The 21,796-nt window shown below is 36.9% G+C and overlaps 1 protein-coding gene across 2 annotated transcripts in view; it reads left to right on the top strand.

The window, feature by feature from the left end:
* LOC149015708 (L-arabinokinase-like) overlaps window positions 1–21,267 on the top strand; it is a 41,582-nt gene extending 20,315 nt beyond the window's left edge. The window contains exons 16-30 of one of the 2 annotated variants that reach the window (XM_089155018.1): window positions 4,280–4,452; window positions 4,561–4,729; window positions 5,308–5,391; window positions 6,557–6,682; window positions 9,746–9,876; window positions 9,981–10,062; window positions 11,240–11,327; window positions 15,953–15,996; window positions 16,096–16,191; window positions 16,271–16,347; window positions 16,728–16,946; window positions 17,161–17,326; window positions 17,907–17,978; window positions 18,189–18,392; window positions 20,454–21,267. In XM_089155018.1, the coding sequence (XP_089011144.1) occupies window positions 4,280–4,452; window positions 4,561–4,729; window positions 5,308–5,391; window positions 6,557–6,682; window positions 9,746–9,876; window positions 9,981–10,062; window positions 11,240–11,327; window positions 15,953–15,996; window positions 16,096–16,191; window positions 16,271–16,347; window positions 16,728–16,946; window positions 17,161–17,326; window positions 17,907–17,978; window positions 18,189–18,392; window positions 20,454–20,576 (1,854 nt within the window). In that variant the 3' untranslated portion in view covers window positions 20,577–21,267. The remainder of the gene's footprint in view (window positions 1–4,279; window positions 4,453–4,560; window positions 4,730–5,307; window positions 5,392–6,556; window positions 6,683–9,745; window positions 9,877–9,980; window positions 10,063–11,239; window positions 11,328–15,952; window positions 15,997–16,095; window positions 16,192–16,270; window positions 16,348–16,727; window positions 16,947–17,160; window positions 17,327–17,906; window positions 17,979–18,188; window positions 18,393–20,453) is intronic. The other variant, XM_089155017.1, reaches the window with a different exon arrangement.
* Window positions 21,268–21,796: the final 529 nt, after the last annotated feature.

The following is a 21,796-nucleotide window of genomic DNA, read 5'->3' on the forward strand; positions in this document are numbered from 1 at the left end:
AGTCTTAAACTGTTCTGATCGCCCTAGGGTGTCCTTCAAACTCATGGCATTGCTTTTGTTTTTTAGGAATTGGAGATCCACAATTCCTACTTCTATGCTTCCAAATTGCTTGCAGGATCTGCTTTTTTCTGTTTTGCCTGAAAAAAAATACTACTAGGATGTTCTGAACTTTCTCTTTAGTTGGCAATTCATATTGCTTGAGCTTCTTTACTGGTTGTGTGATGAAGCTATGAAGCTATTTTTGAAAGGTTTATTGGGACTGTTTCTTGGGATACTCACCATGTTGGTTTGGTGGCCTATGTCTACTAGTATTTGAAAAGTTTTCTGAGTAAGCCTGGGTTGGCACCATTCTTCCCACTTTAACCTGGATATTGACTCCACTTTCTTAGTTTGTTCATTCAATTACTTCATGATGTTGGGACGCACTAGATCAACAGAGGTCAGTGGGTGTCCTGAGTAGTACTCCTTTTACTAAGTGTTTCTTGACAACCCCAATGCTCAAAGCTCGCTTTTGAAGTTGGATAATGCTACCTTTTCAGATTGGGCCCATTCTAAGAAGCTTTCCCTTTGGAATTGTTTTTTTTTTTTTGGGGGGGGGGGGGGAGAAGCTTTGATATATTATAGGCACCATCAAAGCCCCTTCTACAAATGACCCAACTAATCTCAAGTGTTAGACAGAGAACTCCACCTTTATGACTTGGCATCTTGTCTAGAGAGCTTGATAATGGGAGGAGATTTACGAGAAAAGAGATTCCCAAGGATATTTGAGCAGTTTACCAGAACTATTGATGATTTTGGGGATTCAGTCAAGGTGTATCGGCTTCTCCAGCAGATAGTTATGAAGAAGCAAAGGGACAGACCTATTTCTAAGAGTTACAAACTTCTGATCTGCCTTTGGGAAGAATATGACTGTAATAGAGACTTTGAGAAGGAACGAGTTCTCATTCTTTCTGGAGCATTGAAAACCCAAAAGAAGAGCCTTTTCGTATACACATCTTGGGTTGGTGTCCTCTCCATCCTTAGATGAGGTGCATAGTTATTTGCAAAGTGGAAAGACTCAAAAGACAGCTATGGAGATTACTTCCTCCCTTGACTCATCAATTATTTCCTCTAGCTTTCAATGAGATTGGCGTAGTCATGGCAGAGCCCAAGGTTTTGGAGGTGACAGAGAGAAATCCAAAAGCACTCATTTTTGAAAACTTTGGCAATACTAAGGACAAGTGTTGGGTTATGGTTGCCCTCATTGTACACGTCTTGGACTTACTGGTGTTTGTGAGGTCATGGGGGGAGCTAGACCACATCATGTGACGACTGAGAGTGATACCCAGGAGGACATGGCAGCATCTTATAGAGTTATGTCGCACTTGAGAAGCTCATCTTCTGATGCTGAAGTCTGCTTTTCTAATGCAATATAGAGCCCTATTTCTTTACAAGAAATAGAAATCTTCTAAACTAAAAATACAAACTAGAATTTAGTGATTAGTGGGAATAGAATCTTATGAAAAATAAATACTAATTAGAATTAGAAACTACTAGGCTTTATAATTCAGTCAGATGCGTAAATAACAAAATAGAAACCAAACTAAGCTTCTAAATCTCCCCAAAATAAAATCTTTTTACAATATGATTTGGGGCCCAACAGATCTGGGAAACATCTCCAGACGAGGCAAATATTGGCTGTGATGCTGTTCACATGAACAGTTTTGGTCATTTTCTTTTTGTTCATCCATGCTCCATTGAACCCATAAAACCTGCCACATTGATGTGTTGAACTTCACAACCTTGCCGGCTGATTTTGAGGGTTGTTCCTATGGGCACATATGGGAGATTGATAAATGTCAAACCCCCTCTGGGGTTGTGGACTTTGGTGCCGTTCCCTATACAGCTACACCATTTTCTCTGGTAGAGGCGGTTGCTGGCTCCCTCTCCTTCATTTCTGTTTAGGGCAATATTCTTGTTATATCCTCTATTTCTCTTGATCTCATCCTTCATGTTCTTAGGTTTAGCACTAATCTTCTATGCATGAGTCAGTCAACTAAATTCCTGAATTGCTGTGTCACCATTTTCTCGTCTCATTGTATTTCCCAGGATTAGGATATGAGAAGGATTACTGGTGGTTAACATGAGGAGAAAGGACTTTATTTTCTTGAACCCTTGACTTCCTTTCCCCCCCCCCCCCACAGCTCAATCTTGTTTGCGTGGGCTACTAATGGTAAATCTGTGGAGCCTCTAATGTTATGGCATCAGCATCTTGGCCATTTGTCTTTTGTTGTAATGAGGAACAATTGCCTCATTTATTTATTTTTCCTTTTCCTTTTCCTCATGCTTTTCAATGTGAACCCGATGTTTTTGGTGTTCACCAAACATTGGCAATCATGTTATCTATATCAGGGTCATAGATCTACGTTTCTGTTCCATATTGCACATATTGATGTGTTGAACTTCTTCTACTACCTCTTTATTTGGTTATGACTACTTTGTTTTATTTATTAATGATTATCCATGTAGTACTTACTATTTTAATGAAACATTAAGAGTTATATTTGTGATGCATCTGTTGTACAAGATCTCTCAAGATCTCAATAATCTTGACTCTTGAGTAGAGGTAGACCAAATTATGGGCGAAATGAGTTGACTAAATCTCGATGAGATCTAGCCGAAATTTCGGAAATTGAGGTGAAATTTCGTTGAAAATCTCGGAAATTTTGTTGAAATTTTGAAAATTCAAGGGGCTGTACATTATAAATTGTAAGTTTTAGTTTTCAAATTATAGTAAGATTTGACTACTTCACAATATATGTTCTTGCATTTCAGTGAATGTTTCAATGTTTCCTTGTATATCCATGTTCAGATTTGTGTAAATACATGATCCAGTTTGGTCCTCATACAACCAGGCATGTATGAGTCAAGAAGATAAGTTTGTGTTCGTTTCTAGTCAAGGTTGTCAAAGCGTCCACCTTGGCCCATTTTTGAGTCAAGACGATTTGGTGTCACCTTGTCACCCAGGCGACGCCTTGTTGTCTTGCTTGGTGTCTCCTTGGTTTTCATTGTCCTCTATCGCCTTGTCACCTTGACAACCATGGTTCTAATAAAAATAACATTGTCATTGATTTATTGGTCTCAAATTAGGCTATATGTCGAAAATCAGACCCAAAAGGCACTTAATACCCACCAAAATAGGCTCTCAGAACATGGTGCAGCTTTGTACCATGTTTCACTAAGATCTTGGTATCTTGACTGTCTTGACAAGTTCAAGACAGTGAGACGAGACAAAATTTAGTACTATGGATGCATTTAGTTTTTTCTTAATCAAAATAGTTTTACTCAATTTGATAACCAAAACTGTTCGTTTTGTTAAAAGGTTTGTGTGTGGGGGAGGGGGTCGATACGTTTTCGATGGTTCCAAATCTTCTTCGCTGATGATGGCATTAGCCATCAGCTAGCTTTTTTTGACATGCCCCAACAAAATGGGGTGGCTGAGTGGAAAAATTACCATATATGGATGATACTTGGGAGTCTTCTTTTTGGCATGCATGTTCCCGAAATATTTTTGACACATGCTCTTCGTACTGTTTACTTTCTTATCAATTGTATGCCTACAAGACTTTTGGTTCCAAATCTCATTTGGAAACTTTATATGCTCAGGTTGCAGCTTTCTCTCTTCCACCCAAAGTTTTTGGGTTCAGTTGTTATTTGAATGTGAGTAAATCCTCTTGGACTAAACTAGACCCCAAAGCTCTAAACTGCCTTTTTCATAGGTAAGTTTTGAAAATCGAAGGCTACAAGTGCGGCCAGCCTCCCTTCCTTTTGGTGTCTTCTCGCCAAAAATGTCACCTTCCTTGAATCCCTGCCCTTTTTTACTCACCATCAGCATCCTTTAGGTTTGTATCCAAGTAATGGACACATACCCACTCCAGAAGTTCTTTCAAGGTTGGAGCATCCCCTATTCATACCATTGATGTGTTAGAACTTAGAAGTAGGTGATTATTGAATGAAGTGTCCTAGTAATCATAGGATTGTGGATGCTCCTGCAACTTTTCCCCAAGGCACAAAAAGTCCAGCATCTCTTCAATTTATAATGTGGAGTCTCATTGAGAGTAAGCATGAGATTTCATTGCAACTTATGCATTTGCTTAAAGACGTTAGGTTGCAGGTTCACATACTAAGTGCTCAAGTATATTTGCAATAGTTATTCTTCCATCACATGAATCTCATTGCAGCTTGTGAGCTACATCCTGTTACTAAATATGGCTTTTATTCCTTTCTCTTGACAATATAGCTTAGTGGGGCACGGAGATTACGGGATGCCATAATACTTGGATATCAACTACAACGAGCACCTGGTAGAGACATGTGCATACCAGAGTGGTATGCAGTTGCCGAAAATGAACTTGGCCTGCGTAATGCAATGCCTAGCATTGAAGTGAGTGAGGAAACCTCTCTTGCAAAGTCGTGAGTATCTTCTTAACTTTTGATGGTTTCAATTGAACATGTTTAGCATCAAAATTATTAAACATGTAATTACACCTAACAGCATTCTTTGGCTTGATTTTTTGGTAGATGCACTGAAAATTTTGAGATTCTTGAAGGAGATTTTCATGGCCTCTCGGATACAATGAATTTTTTAAAGAGCTTGGCTGAACTAAGTACTGCACTGGATCCAGGAAAGAATACTGAAAAGCGTCGGATGAGGGAGTGTGTTGCTGCGGCTGGACTCTTTAACTGGGAGGTACCTTTTTTCATTTCACGCAGTAGTCACTACATTTTTCTGTTGTGCTGCAGACTCTGCATCAGTTATGAACAAAACAGTTAATTATGAATAGTCCTACCACTATAACGATTATTAGTTGCTAATATCAGGTTCAATATCAATCTACTCAAAGGATCTGCAAACCAGAACTGAAACTCAAGATAGAAATCATCTAAAGCTACTAAGCTATCAGAATACTATTCAACTGAAATATTACAGTGACTTTTAAACACAGAACAGATGGAAGTTGAACAGATTTGACCTGTAGTCTTGACACCGGTAGATAAATAGATTGAGAGGACCCATGGCTCAAATCATCAATACTCATAAATAGAATCTACTCTTCTGCTAAGAATACACAAAGTGTCTACTGTTCATGCCGGGAAAATTTCAAAAGGAAAATTGAAAGCTATATTTCATAGGTTCATCTCTGAATGCCATTTGACCACTATCCTAACTCTCTAACAGTCCTGACTTATTTGGAATTCAAAACTACTTCTTGGAATAGACAAAATAGATTAGTTATTTGGTTTTGATTGTATGAATCTGTCTTCTAGGAAGAGATTTTCGTGGCAAGAGCACCTGGGAGGTTGGATGTAATGGGAGGCATTGCAGATTACTCTGGAAGCCTTGTTTTACAGGTCAAGCTCTCTTTCTTTATCTCTCTTGCTCTCTTTTACACGCATACACATGCACGCCCCCACACACCCACACACATACGCATGGTTTTCTTGTTAATTTGTATATGTCTAATGAACTTTCCACCAGAGATGTGGATTCTTTTTCAAAACGGATCTGTCTTCCTCTCAGTTGTATGGACAATGAAGTTTTATTACCTTGTTTCTTGGAAATCTTGAAAGTTCAATAAAGCAAAATTTTTAATTTGTCTTATGCATCAATAAAATCCGACAGTGCTTGCAATAGCCTTTTGTAAAATTGCAGATCTGTATACAGATAGAAGGCAGCCCAACATTACTGGCCCCATATCACATTTTGTGTTCGCTTTGCTAATTTGTGATATTGTTGAAGAATTTCTTCCTTAAAATTTGATTATATTAATAAATGTATGAATTAAGTATAGATCACAAAAATATTGTTGAAGAATTTCTTCCTTTAAATTTAATTATATTAATAAATGTATGAATTGAGTATATGTTGAGGAAGTTAGTATAAGATATATGCTAGAGTGTCTTCACCAGCAATCACAAAAGTTATGATCCTTTTTAAAGATCAACTATTGCCAGTTTGCTTAACTTTAGGAGCATCTTATTACAGTGGGTGATCTGGTTTGAGTTTTATTCATTGAATGGCAATTTTGTCCTATGTTTCTCCCGTTGTTATTTATCTGAAGTTGTTGGTTCTGTCCAATTTAATTTGAAACCCTGAGCACAATTTTTATATTTAGGGTACATTACCTGCTTGAGTGAAAAATTTCTCTAAACCTCTTTATTTTTGTCCACTCTCCAAAGAGTCTTAAAATCTCCTTGTTAACCAATCATCAGTTGGATCGCATGTCTATGAAAATTATCATTTTAACAGACTGTCCGACATGCAGAGGGTTTAAATACTCTTCTCTACACTAGCATTTCTTATCTTAGTACCTACTCTTTCAAATTATCTTAGAAATCTGTAACTATTTGTGGCGTCTCACTCATTTAACTTTTTTAGTTGATTAAGGTGGGGGAGCTCTAGGCACTGTAAAATCAAATCTTCCATCTCCAATTTCTTTGCATTGCAAAGGAAGTGATCATCAAATTGTAAATTATAAACAACTATGATGTTGAGAAGTTCAATTTTCTTTTTTAGATGCCTATTAGAGAAGCTTGCCATGTTGCTGTTCAGAAGATTCATCCGAGCAAGCAAAAACTATGGAAACACGCCCAAGCTCGGCAGCTTGCTAAAGGAAAAGAATCAACTCCTGTGCTACAAATTGTAAGTGACTCCTGTCTGAATAACATCCTATTTCTTTCTTTCTTTTTTGTTTTCTCACTAAAACAATACTTTGGCAAAGAGAATTGTCTCCTATTTTTATTTCCATTTCAATACTCTCTTAGTGGTTTTCGAGTTGCATCTCATTATGAACTTGTATACATATGCATGTACAAAATCGTACATATGTATGTAAACAATCTAGCATGTGCACACACACAATCTTACATATGCACGCACACAATCTTGGCTAGGTTCCTGAGCTGAATCGTATTCAGGTGTTGATGTGGCCATTACCACGTTGGTTTGATAGGAAACCTTCTGGATAGGCATGTCAAACTTTAGGGTAGTGCTACATTTAAGCTGAATCTTTTACAGATAGAGGATGGTTTGGACAAGGTTTCAGGAAAATTTGAGCTCCTACTTTCACATAATGTTGCAGAAAATAGGGCCATCCACCCAGCCATGGCACATGGTGTAGGGAAGAAGGTTGTTAGCATAGTTGTTAAAGCTTGGAAGGCATCTGAGGGCCAGCTAAAAACCTACAAGACAAGGAACCTGTTTAGGTGATAAACAAATATCATATTAATATAATGGTGGTGGGTGCATTTTGAATGGATTCTTCCATGAATACTTCTTAAAGAAATGGAGGAGTTGAGGGCATTAATATATAAGTAAGATAAATAAATGTCTTATTAAAGGAGGGGACGGTGTGGGATAGGCTTGTTGGTCTTCTCAATTGCGATAAGTATACAGTGGGGACTCTGTAGGACCAGGAGCTTTAGCAGAGATAAAACCCCTTATCTCTTGCATTGTCCACATCACAAGAATTGCAATTCTATGGTTGCTTATTTTCAAGCGATGATGCAACAGTTTTGAAGGAAGTGGCAGCGTGTGCTGGAACTTGAATGGGTCTGCTCTTTAGCAATAGCAACTTCAGATATTGAATGGATACACTCCCTCCTATTTCTTTTTCCTTTTTGTTCTTTTATGAAAGTGATATTGATGTGGCAGTGGCCACTGCTACTTTCCCTCATTGGAGGAATTTTTTGTGGCTGCCATTGTTACTGCTTCTTCCTTTCATCAGAGAAAATTGTTGCCTCTGCCACTGTTATTGATAATTCCCTTCATTTGAAGGGTTGAGCATGTGCTGCCAACCAAGATTTCTAAGGGAAGGATTTTGTACTATGAGGTTCTCAGCAGCTGTGCCCTTGTTTATTCTCGTTTTTTCTTCTTTCTGAAAACATGATTCCACGTACTCCTGTCTATAAGATCTACACACACACATAATTATTGTAAATGGAATTGGTATAAACAAAATTTAGAAATCAAAATGTTACAATATCCTTGGATAATAAGGAAACAAGTCATACTGGTCTAGATTATCTGCCTGGACACAGGTGACACTTTTAGGTTAGTATCCTCAGAACATATGGTGGTAGAGATGTGGGATGGTGAGAAACAGAGAAGCACAACAACCTGGAAAGAAAATCTGAGCCCACTTAACATCAATATGGTGGCTGATGGAGAGGGCAATATAATTGTGAGTTTTGAGAACCAATATGACCTGAGAATTATGAAGGAAGTAACTTTATGTGAGTAGGGTTGTTAACAGTATGACAGAAGGGTTGTACCTTGAAAGTGTTTTGGTTTCTGAACTTGCCTCACTGAAAGAAACTAAAGGAGAAGTGAGAGATGGAGAAAATCAGTGTGCAGATAAAATCAACATGCAGTTATAATATGAAATTTCCTTTCGTAGGCAAACAGGCAGTGACTAGTTGAGATAAACATTGATCGAGAATCAATCAGGAAAGCCATGTGCAGATCAGAATTGACAGAAACTGGTCAAGAACCCCAAAAATTGGTGTGTAAATTGCTGTAATTTTTTTTAACAGAAAACAGTATTTCAGAATATCTCAACTAGGACTTGAAAATTGAAATAAAGAGTCAAACTGGAAATTTTAGCTGTTTCATATTCAAGTGTTGTATTAGATAATCAAACAGACCTGGAGGCTTTATTCCAATTGCAGATCATTCTGCTTAGCCTTATTCCCTCTCTAACGGATATTTGATAGGTTCGGTAGGAATTGGTTGATCATTTTTGGACAATTATGATTTAGCCTTAACAATTGCATTGCAGCGCTAATTGGTTAGCCTAATGGAAGGAAGTCTTCATCCCATCACATTTTGAATCAGCAGGCTGTGGGTTTGAATTTGTTAAGCCCCATTTCACTCTTTTGTCCTGCAGAACCACTACTTGCAGCTTCCTGAGTGGTGGCAAAAGCCTGGGGGCTGTGATGACTACAATCCTTTTTTTTTTCACAGGAATAAACAATCGATTAGCAGAAGAAAGATTGATAACCTGGTGGTGGAATTTATCAGAATGGCAATTTTGTTGTGAAGTCCAGAAATGTAGACCTACTTTTGAAAAGACTAGTAGAACTTTTTGAAGAGCAATATAAAAAGCATCAAGACAAAGCACTCATATGGTCTAATAGCCCATCACAAGTATTGAACGGATAAATGGATTTTAATATAAGTTAGTCTACAATTAAACCCATAGCTTACATGTCTGATAACTGAACAAAATACAATCAAATAACTAATCAGCCATGGTTAAACTGTGTCAATGTCCTATCCTTTGTTGATAGGACCCTTGTAAGTTTTTTTCTTGTTATTTTTCATTAGCAAATTTTCGTCCATGCCTATGTGGTATGTATCGGCCTATCATAGAGGACACTCCTGCATCAGGAGGATGAAGACAGGTACTTTGATCATACTCTTGGTGAAGGGGGGTGGAGAGAAATAAGTAAAAGATGTCTAGTCACCTTTTATACTGTACAACCAGTATTCCCATTATAATTCTCTTCTGGTGTCTGTGTAAGTTCATAATTTTGCATGTTTTTTTATGATTTGAGTTCATATATAAATTGTGAGGGGGAGGATATGTCTTCATACTGCTTTTCTTACAACTATGCTTGGCAAGGGAGTGGATGCCTCTTTGATTGGAGTATCCATCATTCCACTAATTGTATTTTTTTTCCTTCCTAATTTTGACATTATCAGGTATCATATGGATCAGAAATAAGTAATCGTGGGCCAACTTTTGACATGGACTTGTCTGATTTGATGGATGGTGACAAGCCTATGTCGTATGGAAAGGCAAACAAATTTTTTGCTCAAGATCCATCACAGAAGTGGGTTATCCTTCCTGATTTGAAACAACCCCCCAAAAAAAGAAAAAAAGAAAAAGAAAAAGAAAGCTGAAACAATCACTTATTAATAATTGATTTATTTTCAGGTGGGCCGCATATGTTGCTGGGACTATCCTTGTTTTGATGACTGAGCTGGGAGTTCGTTTTGATAATAGTATTAGTATGTTGGTATGCAGCCCATTCTATTCCCACTCATTTTTTCAGCAGGATTTCTTTTTCCAGTTTTTATGAAGTGGCTATTTCTTTTGCTTTTTATTTCTTCAAAATTCATTAGGTTCTTTTCTAATTTTATTTGAAGCAGAAGTGAGTTCAATTTATGACTTTAGAGATCTGTGTTACCACAACAAGGACAAACATTTATACTTCAATTATCTGATTATTGGTGATTGCTATGTGTAATTGTGTATGTGTAAAGTTGCAACACATATTGTTTATATAATTACAAAGAGACTTGATATTCTCAAGCAGAGTCCCTATACTTCTATTGCAAGAAGACAGAAATCCACTGCACTCCAAAAGATCTGCACAATGTATGGATAGTTCTTAGCTGTGTATGTCTGCTACTGTGAAGGAGTTAAATGGCCATGGATACTTTCGGGGTTACAGTCGGCTGGGTGATAAATCTAAATTGTCTAGAAATGGAACAATGACAAAGGAAAAAAAGAAGAAGCTTTAAATAGAACAAAAATCATAAAAGCCCGACATGTTTGATCTTCCAAAGTGAGCTGCAAGAATAGGTGACAGAAATATCCTGTATAATGGATTAAATTCAAGAAGAAAAGTGCCTTGTTTTCTGATATAGTCATCTCCCTTTCTTTTATGTTTTCTGATGAAAATATTGATTTGCAGCTTGAGATCCTTCTACATAAACCTCTTTGTGACAAAATCCTATATATCAGAAAGCTTCCAAATTAATTAGAATCATGTGAGAAATACCTCTTATAGCATCCAAAAGATGAATATTTTAACCTCCCTCATATCAAAATAAAACTACCTTTTGTGCCAAAGAAACTGGTTGTCAGCATGGATAGATGGAACTATTATTGTGTGCCATAGAGAATTGTTAAAAGTGCAAAGTTATGCAACGATTTACTGATAGAAATGTTTATTTATACCATTGCAATGCAATAATAGCCATGAGTGTTGCTAACACCCCCCTTCTGTATGATCTGCTGTTGCATCCTTGTAATCATTTTCAATTTCCTTTTAATCTTCTTCTATTGTAATTTCTAATTTTTTCTGTTCTTGGTTGTTCTCAGTTGATTCAGCCATATGAACAGTTATCAGTTACATCTACCTGATATTAATGCTTCGACTTCTCGTATGTTTTTCTTTGAGCTCTCAGGTTTCTTCTGCAGTACCTGAAGGCAAAGGTGTATCTTCTTCTGCGTCAGTGGAAGTTGCTAGCATGTCCGCGTTAGCTGCTGCACATGGTTATCTACTTCATGATCTTCAATTTTATTGTCTTTATTATTTCCCATATCTGGAATAGAGTTGTTTCCTGGTAAAACTACTTTTTTCGGGATTGTTTTCGTAGTAACTTTATGACAAATGTTGTTGTAGTAATATGAAGCATCAGCAATCAAACTTAATCATGATTGTTTTACCTTAATTACAGATATGTAACTATATTAACCGTTTGAGACAAGTAACCACTATTACGGAGGATCTATAATGGAAGGTATTTACCTTATTAGGAGACTTATGGAACGGTATAGAAAGTGTAGGAAAGATCTTCATATGGTGTCTTTATTAAACTAGATAAAGCCTATGATAGAGTCCTAAAGCATTAATTTGGCAAGCACTAAAGAAAACAAATGTTGCATAAAAATATGTAGACATGGTTAAGGAGATATATGATGGTTTAGTGACAAGTGCAAGAAAGGAGGGGGAAAGATAGTGAATTCCCAGTTACAATTGGGCTACATCAAGGATCAGTTTAAAGCCATATTTATTTTCACTTATAATGGATGAATTAACCAAAGACATTCAAGAAGAGGTTCTTTGGTGTATGCTATTTGCTGATGATATTGTGTTGATGGATGAGACACAAGTAGGGATTAATATCAAGTTAGAATCATTGAGAACAACTTTGGAATCAAAAGGCTTTAAACTAAATAGAACGAAGATAAAATGTCTAGTTTGCAACTTTGGTCATGATCGGGAGGATGATGAGGTGGTAAAACATAATGATAAGGAGATTCCTCAAAGCTATTGTTTTAGGTACCTTGGTTCAATCATAAATATAAAAGGTGATATAGAGAATTATTGATGTGAACCAGAGTTCACCCCCTGACTGAAATTCTGGAGTGATGATCTGAACCTCACTTTAGGGTTAAGGTTTCTTGGATGGATTCTCTAAAATTAAGGGTTTGCCCAGAATCTTCTAGTAGTTAATCTCCAAAAGTCGATGGGTTGATCTAAGGTGCCAAGGATTACATATGGAAAGCATATGGGTTGCTAGGGAAAAAATAAGATTTTTACCAAATTCCCATGCAGAGACTTTGGTCATTATGGTAGGGTAAGAGTTATTTCAAATTGATATGGGTTAAAAGGATCAATCTAAAATTAATGTGGAAAGTTCTAATCTCACAAAGCAATTGGGTTGGGATAGCTTGGATCCTTAACACACCTATATCTCTAAAAGTTAAAACTAAAATTTTGAAATTAAATTCCAGCAACTAATTAGGGCTGTAATTGAGAAAAATACCTCTTTTATGGGTTCGGCCTCCCTAGGTGCATCTCATGGGTTGGCCTCGGGCCTAGAGTAGGGTTTTGGTCCTGGGGTGACACTTGTTCACATCAATTAGGCCCCGATGCCACTCCAAAGTGGTGCACCTTGGGCTTGTTGAACTCCTATAGGGGCATTTTGGTGAAATACAGCCATAAATAATTGTTGGATTTAATTTTTGGTTATTTTGTAAGTAGTCTTTATTAGTTAGAAGTCTTATTTAAGTTAAAGATGAGTTCTTGATTCTTTAGGAGTCTTCTTTAAAGATGGACTCTTACAAGTCTTTATTTACAAGAAGAGTTGCTTTATTACTATTGGAGTCTTAGAGTCTCAAGAGGAATTTATTTTCAAGAAGATTCTGATAGATGTTCAGTCTTTTATTTGGATGGTTGAGATTAATTGTATGGGAGATCCTAATCTACAAAGGAATCCCACTTAGGTTGGAGTCTTAGTAGGCTATAAACAAGCCTAGTCTGTCATTGTATTCCTTAAATCTATAAATTTGAAAAGATTAATTGAGTTGAGGATTGTGGTTCCTTGTTGAGGGGGGCCATGGTTGAGATTCTTCTACAAAAATCAGCACCTATCCTCTGTCTAGCACTCTTCTTCTGGTCTCCATCATCTTCTTCTAGAGCTCACATCTAGCAGACCCCGACCCCCTTCCCTCACCTCTCAATCCCATTGCACCTCTCCCCCAGCCCCTCCCCTGCCTGTGCAACTGGATCCCACCCCCCTGCTTCCGCACACCTAGCTGCAGCTCCCAGCCCTACAGCCCCTAAACCTCCCCCTGCCCCTGTGATCCTCCCCAGCCACTCCCCCATCCCTCCCTTCCCCTACCCTGCTTTTCCCTTTCTTTCTCTCTTTTTTCTTCATCACAACCCTCCCCTTGCAAGAAAGGTAGAAAGAAAAGAAAGAAAAAGATAAGGAAAAGAATAGAAAAGAAAGAAAGAAAAAAGGAATAAAGATCAAACCCATTAACCTTTTCAAGATTGCCCAAGATCTTTTTCCTTTTCAAGATCAAACCCATTAACCTTCCCAAGAATCGTTCCTAAACCCCAACAGTAGGCATCCTTTTCTCTTCCCAACTTGCCTAGTATAAGTTTGGATATCCTATTATCAAATAAACCATCCCATCTTGGGTTTTGATAAAACCCTAATTTTCACTTTCCTAAAAATATCCCCACCATCTAGGCTTGGTAAATTGAGCTTTCCCATATTATCCCATTAATTTCAGAATCATCCTTGGCACCTTAGATTATCCCATTAATTTATGAAGACCACTTGTTGAAAGATTCTAGGCAAAACTTAAATTTTAGGGAACCTTCCAAGAAACCCAAACCCTAACCCTAAAATTGGGTTTTTGATCAATGATGTTTCCCAAAAAATTAAAATAGGATGGACGAAGTGGAGAGGTGCGTCCGGGGTCTTGCAAGATTGATGTATTCCTTTGGGGTTTAAAAGAGAATTCTATAAGATCGTCGTTCGTCCAGCTATGATGTATAGTGTAGAGTGTTAGACTATTAAAAGGCATCGTATAGATGAACTTAGTGTCGCAGAAATGAGGATGCTAAGATGGATGAGTGGTAAAACTAGGAAGGATAAGATAAGGAATAATCATATTAGAGCCGGTCCCTAAGTAGCTTTGGTAAGTGATAAGCTACGAGAAAGTTGTTTGAGGTGGCACGGCCACATTCAATGGAGTCATCTAAATGCTCCTATACGGAGAAGTGATATATTCCAGATTGAAGGAATTAGAAGAGCTAGGGGCAAATCTAAGATGACCTTAAGAAAAGTGGTGAGAAAGGATATGCATGGCTTTAGGCTTGGCATCTAGCATGGCCTCAAACATAGCTAATCAAAAGGCAAGAATCCATGTAACCGACCCCATTTAGTTGGGACAAGGTTTGTTGTTATTGTTGTTGTGTAACAATATGAATACATACCTAGGTTCTTGCATGTACATAATGGAAAAGACAACATAATTTAGTCTTAGCACTGGAGAATATTATAATAAACTTTTTTCTTAAGTGTAGTGAATAAATCCAAATATAAAAAACTTCACTTCTCAAGGAAGGGTGATTTAAAATTCCAGTGTGATAACTAATTAAGGAATCAGAATTTATACCATCAACTTGTGTCAATTGATTTGTGATTCCAACTTCTCAAATTCTAAAATAGTGAACCTATTCATTTGATGCTTGGAATGTGTCAACATGGAGTACAAATAAATTAACTAATTGGACTTGAATATCATAATTATACTAAACAAATTATGGAACAGAGTTTTTTTTCCCATGAAAATTTTCAAGTAATTATTTTCCTTGCCTTGCATACACCATTAAATTCTAGACCTCAGTTGTTATAGAGAGTGGAAATCCATAGTGGTTGTGGCTTTGAATAGAGAAACAGGCTCTCTATAAAGTGGGGCAGCACTCCACACAGCTGTGATTTTGCTCCATAGCAACCTAGTGGTTGTGGAATTCAGTAGAAAAACAGTCTCTCTGCAAAATCGGGGGTGAGGCTGTGTACATTATAACCCTCCTGGGACCCTGCTATGGTAGGAGCCTCAAGCACTGAGTACCTCCTCTTCTTTTAGTTGTTTAGTATAGATTTCAGGATGTTAATGTGCCCCTCTTCTTTTGTATTGTAGATTAATCTATTACATGTTGATTTTCTTTGCTTGTTCATCTAGACTTTGTTAATTTGTTCAATTCAAGAAGGGTTCCAGCACGACATCTTCTGAGGTGGAACATGTTTTTTCTTTTTCGTAGCCTTTCTGATTGTCTTTTTTCTGTCGGACTTTATGCTGCTTTTTTGTGCTGTGATTCATTTTTTCCATGCTCCGAAAATAAATTTGATTGCAATCTATCCTAGGATCGGAGTGTCTCCACCCATATCACCTATGATATGTATCCAAGCTAGTTTTGGTCCATGGGTAGGGCTGGAAGAAGTCCTGAGAGAAAGTGGCTAATGATTCCGTACTGATGGTCTTAAAATTCTTGAAATTGATAGAAAATAATCAATTTAAACTCCACAAGTGAACAGCATCATGAGATTCAATACCACTTAGAATGTCAGCAGTGCATATAAAAAATTGTTAGATGTTGGTGGTGGTGCATCTATGGATTGTCTCATGACAGGTATCATGCATTCGCACTATCTAGCAGGCAGCATATTTAGAATATTTTGTTAGATAAAGTGCATACAGAGCCTATGATGTTGTAATTTTGCACCTACTATTCTTACATACCCGAAAGCAGTATATCTAGATGCTTTTTTTGTGCTTCAGAAAAAATTTCTGAAACTGTATCTCCTTCTTATCTGCAGGATTGAACATCAACCCTAGAGATCTTGCATTGCTTTGTCAAAAGGCATGAACATGCACACATTCCTTAGCTTGTTGACTTTTCAAAGAAATGCTTAGATGAGCTTCCAATTTTGTAACATTTTATATTATTATTATTTTACAGGTAGAGAATCATGTTGTTGGTGCCCCCTGTGGCGTGATGGACCAGATGACATCAGCATGCGGTGAAACCAACAAACTTCTTGCAATGATCTGCCAGGTACGCTTTGTAAGTCAATCCTTCTTTTCGCTCATTCTAGAGGTGAAGTATTAACATCAAGTTGTTGTATTCCGTGCAGCCAGCTGAAGTAATAGGTCTTGTTGATATTCCTCCTCATGTACGATTTTGGGGCATTGATTCTGGAATAAGACACAGGTTTCAATGATTCATTATGCTTTCTCTTCAAATGTGCTCAAATTTGTGATCTATTGCAAATAGACTAGTCTGGACTTATACAAGTAATTTCTGACAATTGTATGGGGGAAGTTGTGCAAATTTGGGGTTTTGGATGATTCTTGTTGAAATGGTTCCTCAAAATGAATTATATGCCTACACATTGAAACCATAATGACCATGATGGTAATACTTCAATTGAGATAATGCATTTCACTTGATCATTTGCAATTTCCATTTATGTTGTCCAAGAAGACGAATATCGTAAGTTTGTTTTTAAAATTTTTTTTGCCAAAGATATTGCAATTCATTTGGTATCCTCTCTTTTATCCCATTAATTATTTGATTGGAACTGCTTACAGTGTTGGTGGCACAGACTATGGGTCTGTGAGGATTGGGGCCTTTATGGGTCGAAAGATGATAAAGTCCATGGCATCTTCACTGCTGTCCCGTTCATTATCAAATGATGATTCTCACCAGCTAGTGGATGGCACTGGGATTGAAGAATTTGTGGAGGAGGATGCTGAACTTCTTGAAGCTGAAGCTTCATTGGATTACTTATGTAACTTATCACCTTATAGGTGAGGTCTTTACTTATAAGTACCTGTTGTATTACTTTCAGTTTTCAAGATTTAGTGAACATTCACAGATGACCATTGTTAGTGATACTTTGGAAAGTTCATCACTTGACTTTTTCCTCGGTATAGCTGGATTTTTGTGGTAGTGTCTCCATTAATGAAAATCTTTTTCCACCTCCCCTGCCCCCTTTTCCATTTTCTTTATTTTGAACCACAGATATGAATCCCTTTATGCAAAGAGGCTTCCTGAGTCGACGCTCGGTGAGACATTTGTTGAGAAGTACAACGATCACAATGACTCAATCACAGTAATTGACCATAGACGTAGTTATGGAGTGAAAGCACAAGCTCAACATCCTATCTATGAAAATTTCCGTGCCAAGGTTGGTTCATGGAATCATGGTGTAGTTGTGTCATTTTCATATTGTGGCAATCATTTACTCCTATGTTCTGCCTGGTACTTGATATATTTGGTGTGAATGCTGAACTCTTTAGTTACAGTGGTCCTAACTGTTACTTCAAAATGTTTTTCAAAGCACGAATTTGTATTTGTTTATATAGGAGTATACGAAGTTATTATTATTTAATTAGAAAATAATATTACCCTCCCCTCTGACCTTGGTTAATGTCAAATCACCTTCTCTCTTGACTAGAAAAATGACATTAACCCCCCCGGGGGGGGGGAGGGCTACCTAGGAACTGTTGGAACTACACCCCATCAGTTAGTCTTGCTGTTTAGTGATCCCAAGAGACAAATTTATCCTTCTTTAACCTCCAAAAAAATGCCCTCTCTGTATTCTCATAGAGGTAGGGGAAGGTATACCCCCTTCGTCAATCTTCTTCCTTATTCCAAAACAAAATCTGTTCTTACCCACCCCTCTTTGCATGGGACCATAATCTGATGCTGGCTGTCTTCCATTTATGACCCGCTATACTTCTTCTCACTGTTTTTATTGAACACAGGCTTTTAAAGCGCTTCTAACAGCTCAGAGTTCACATGAGCAACTGACCTCCCTAGGAGAGATCTTGTATCAGGTATTCAAGTAATGTTTTTTATCCCTATTATTTGATCATCGTGGTATAGGAACTTTCAATGTACCCTGATAACTTTTCAAATTTATAGTGAAACCAAGTTCCTAGACTAGTAAAAGATATATTCATTGAAAAAAAAAAAGAAGATGCTCATTTATCTTATGGATGAAAGAAATGTTTGCCTCATTCAGTTTGTGTATCCTTATGTTGCAGTGCCATAGAAGCTATGGTGCTTGTGGGCTGGGTTCTGATGGAACAGATAGGTTAGTGCACCTGGTGCAGGAAATGCAACACGGTAGAATATCCAAATCTGAAAATGGAACCTTGTTCGGAGCAAAGATTACTGGGGGAGGCTCTGGTGGAACAGTTTGTGTTGTTGGGAGGAACTGCTTGCGTAGCAGTGAACAAATTCTTGAGGTAAACTTTTTATTTAACATTATGAAAGTGACAAATTAGGTTACTATATATATATATATATATATATATATATATATATATATATATATATATATATATATATATATATATATATATATATATATATATATATATATATATATATATATATATATTTTTTTTTTTTTTTTTTTTATATTAATGCAATTATAGTTGCCTATTAAGCTTACTCCGCTAGAAATATTTTGGTATACAAAGTGGGGAGACCTTTCCAAGGAATAAGAAAAATGCACCAATCAATGATCGTCTCTTGTAGTATTTCAAACATTATAGCTTGTCTTTTTTGGGTATAACAACCAGTATAGGTAGGACTACAAGAAAGCTTCAAGGACACCTCTACACACCTCAGATTTAGACTCCCAAACAAGAACTATGCGATAGTTTGTTGTTCCTGTCATCAGGGGCGGACCCAAAATTGAATATTGAGGGGGGGGCAAAGAATGGAAGTCTAGATTGGGGAAGCATAAATGCTTTTTCGCTGCACATATTGTGTGGGCCCTCATAAGACCCATTGGGGGTCCCACCTATGAATTATTTTATTATATTAAGGAATATGCCCACATATATTTGTAGGGCCCACATATATTTGACAAAAATAGGTAAATTATTGATAATGATACGTTTTTTCAACAAAATATAGGTAAATTAAAGCATCAGTACAAAAAAAATACACATGACTTCTAACCCTAAAAAGTCAGATGTAAACCAAATTTTTTTTAGGTAAGAGATGCAAACCAATGGTTAGTTAGTTACCTTAATAACTATAAACATTTTATTTACCATACAAAATCAAATATAAAAAATTGCAGAAGAAATAAAGAAACAAAGAATATAAAATCAAATAAAGAATAACAAGAAAAAAAAAATATAAACAATAAATAAATTGAGAAAAAGAAAGAGTTCCTAATTGTGGAGATTTTTTCCCCAAATTTTCTTTAACTCGCGCTTATATAGGAATGGAAGAAGAATAAATAGGAAGAAAAGAGGAAAGAGGAGAGATGAGAGACATGAGAGGATAAATAAGGATCGAGGAGTTAGTTTCTAATTAAGAATGACATTTTGAATCTCTAATAAGATTTTTTTTCAAAAATTTCCTTTAACCCACGTTTATAGAAAGATAAGAGAATAAATAGGAAGAAAAGATGTGAGAGAAAAGAAAGGGGAGAATAAATAGGGAATGAGGAGTTGGTTTTTAACTAAGGATGACAATTATACCCATTATTTTACCTTTAAAAATTATTCTCAATATTGAGGGGGGGGGGCAGATAGTGACATTTCACATGTGAGAAGAGAAAAAAACTGAAAAAATAAAGAAAATTAATATAAAAAGTGAAAAATCCCCCTCGGCCCCTTAGTGGGTCCGCCCCTGCCTGTCATAAACCATCAACCCAAGAGATTTTCTTAATGATCTCTTTGTCTATGGCTTCTATGGGGACCAGAGAAGTGGATCCTAAAAATTTCTATAGAATAGGTTTACTTTGTTACTTTACTCTCCTTCATCCTTCCCCCATCTTCTCCCTCTCCCAGCCCAGGAAAAAAAAAATAAAAAGAAGAAAAAAGAAAAAGGAAAAACTGATGCCAGCAGGCCAACATATGCATGGCCTCCACTGTTTTCTTTTTTTAGGATGCAGATACCTGCCATATCATCTCTCTTTAGCAAACTTTCATATATGTGCTAGCTTTTTATGGTCAAGCCTTCATAGTTTCTTTCAGCATTCTTTAGCTGTTACTAGTTGAACTTGCTGAAGTTTTTTATGGGCACTAAGAAGCCCAAAAGAGGTTTTGCAATTTTTTGAAGCCTCACTGGGGAATAGGGTAATTGTATTCCCACAAAGATATTCAAAGAAAGTAGACTTTGAAATACCTATGTGAGCATAGTCTAAAGCTTGTTTAGAAATCTCATGGGTCCAGACGTTGAGTGACCCAAATACAAGTCGAAGTTCAATATGGCCTTAGGTAAGGATTCTCTCCCATTTCTTTCAAGGTGCTGAAATGCAGAAATCTTTTCTTTCCTACTTTCAGATTCAACGAAGATACAAAGATGCTACAGGATATCTGCCATTTCTCTTTGAAGGCTCTTCACCAGGTGCTGGAATATTTGGGTACCTGAAAATCCGTCGTAGATCCTCACCTGACAAAAGTTAAGATGTGAGCTTTTTTATCGACAATATTATCATGGTCACAATTATTGAGGATCTTGTTGAAAAGGAAAATGTAAAACTGTAATTTTTATTTTATTAGGTGGTTATTTATTTATTTTTCCATTTTCTTGGAATGTTTGGGATATTAGTCTACGCAGTGCTTACTAAATAAAATCATAAAATAGGATCATTATACAACCTCGACATTCTTGTTTATCAAACTATCTATTAGTACATTATTTTGAGTGTTTTTATGGGGAAAATTGGGGGGAACCAATATAAATCAATACAACTGAGAGAACATAGTCATCATGGAGTACAACAGGGGTGGTCTTCTGTCCCTGGTGTATGTAAACATACCATAAATTCTTGAGAGATTTCTTACAGGAGGAACTAGATGCAAATGCCACCATTTTTGAAAAGAAGCAGGGAGCAATGGTGAGCATCCATGGAGTTTAACAAAAATCTACTTTCACTTTCGCGAACTTCCTGTGTTTCAGATTTGATCCCCCTGAAGCACTCTCCAGCAGGTCATTTGCTAGTTGTTGCGAACGCGTATCTCAGACTCAGAGAAGAGTTCAGAGGGAGAAAAACAGCAACTAGAAGATTAGGAATTGGGGAAGAAGAAAAAGTACAGAGAGGGAAATTAAGAGATTGAGGATAACATTCTTCGTTCTCAAAACACTTAACCCTATTACATTATAGTGTAGGGGCTATCATCCCATTGCTTTTTTCAAGAATTTTTTCACCCCTTTTTTTTCCACCCCACCTTTATTCCAGCAAACAAACACAACCTTACAAACTAACCCTCTTATTACCCTTTCCCATAGATTAGGTTCGTAACAAGCAGAGATTTTTGGCTGGCGGTGGAAAACTACACCATTGTGTACAAACATAAAGCCATTTTAATCTATTCATGGCTTTTGGATAAGTACCTGCAACCAGAATTGTAGTATTTAGAAGAGAAGACCAATCTGGGTAAGAGATTGAAATTCAGAACAGAAATTGGGGGAGAGGGATGGGGCAGGAAAAATCCTAAGTTGAGAGGATTCGGCTTGGAGTCCAAGCTACCAAATTTAATTAGTTGCAAGTGATAATAATCATGTTGAGAACTTAACCAAGCAGATTTTCATGCCATTGATACAAGTTGTAAACTCAACAATAGTAAAAAATTGAGTCACATTTAGTTCTTAGACGAAGAGGTCCAACCGCCCAGATAAGTTT

The sequence above is a fragment of the Hakea prostrata genome, chromosome 5 (assembly GCF_041222555.1).
Source record: "Hakea prostrata isolate BN-2017 chromosome 5, UWA_Hpros_2, whole genome shotgun sequence".
NCBI classification, from domain to species: domain Eukaryota; kingdom Viridiplantae; phylum Streptophyta; class Magnoliopsida; order Proteales; family Proteaceae; genus Hakea; species Hakea prostrata.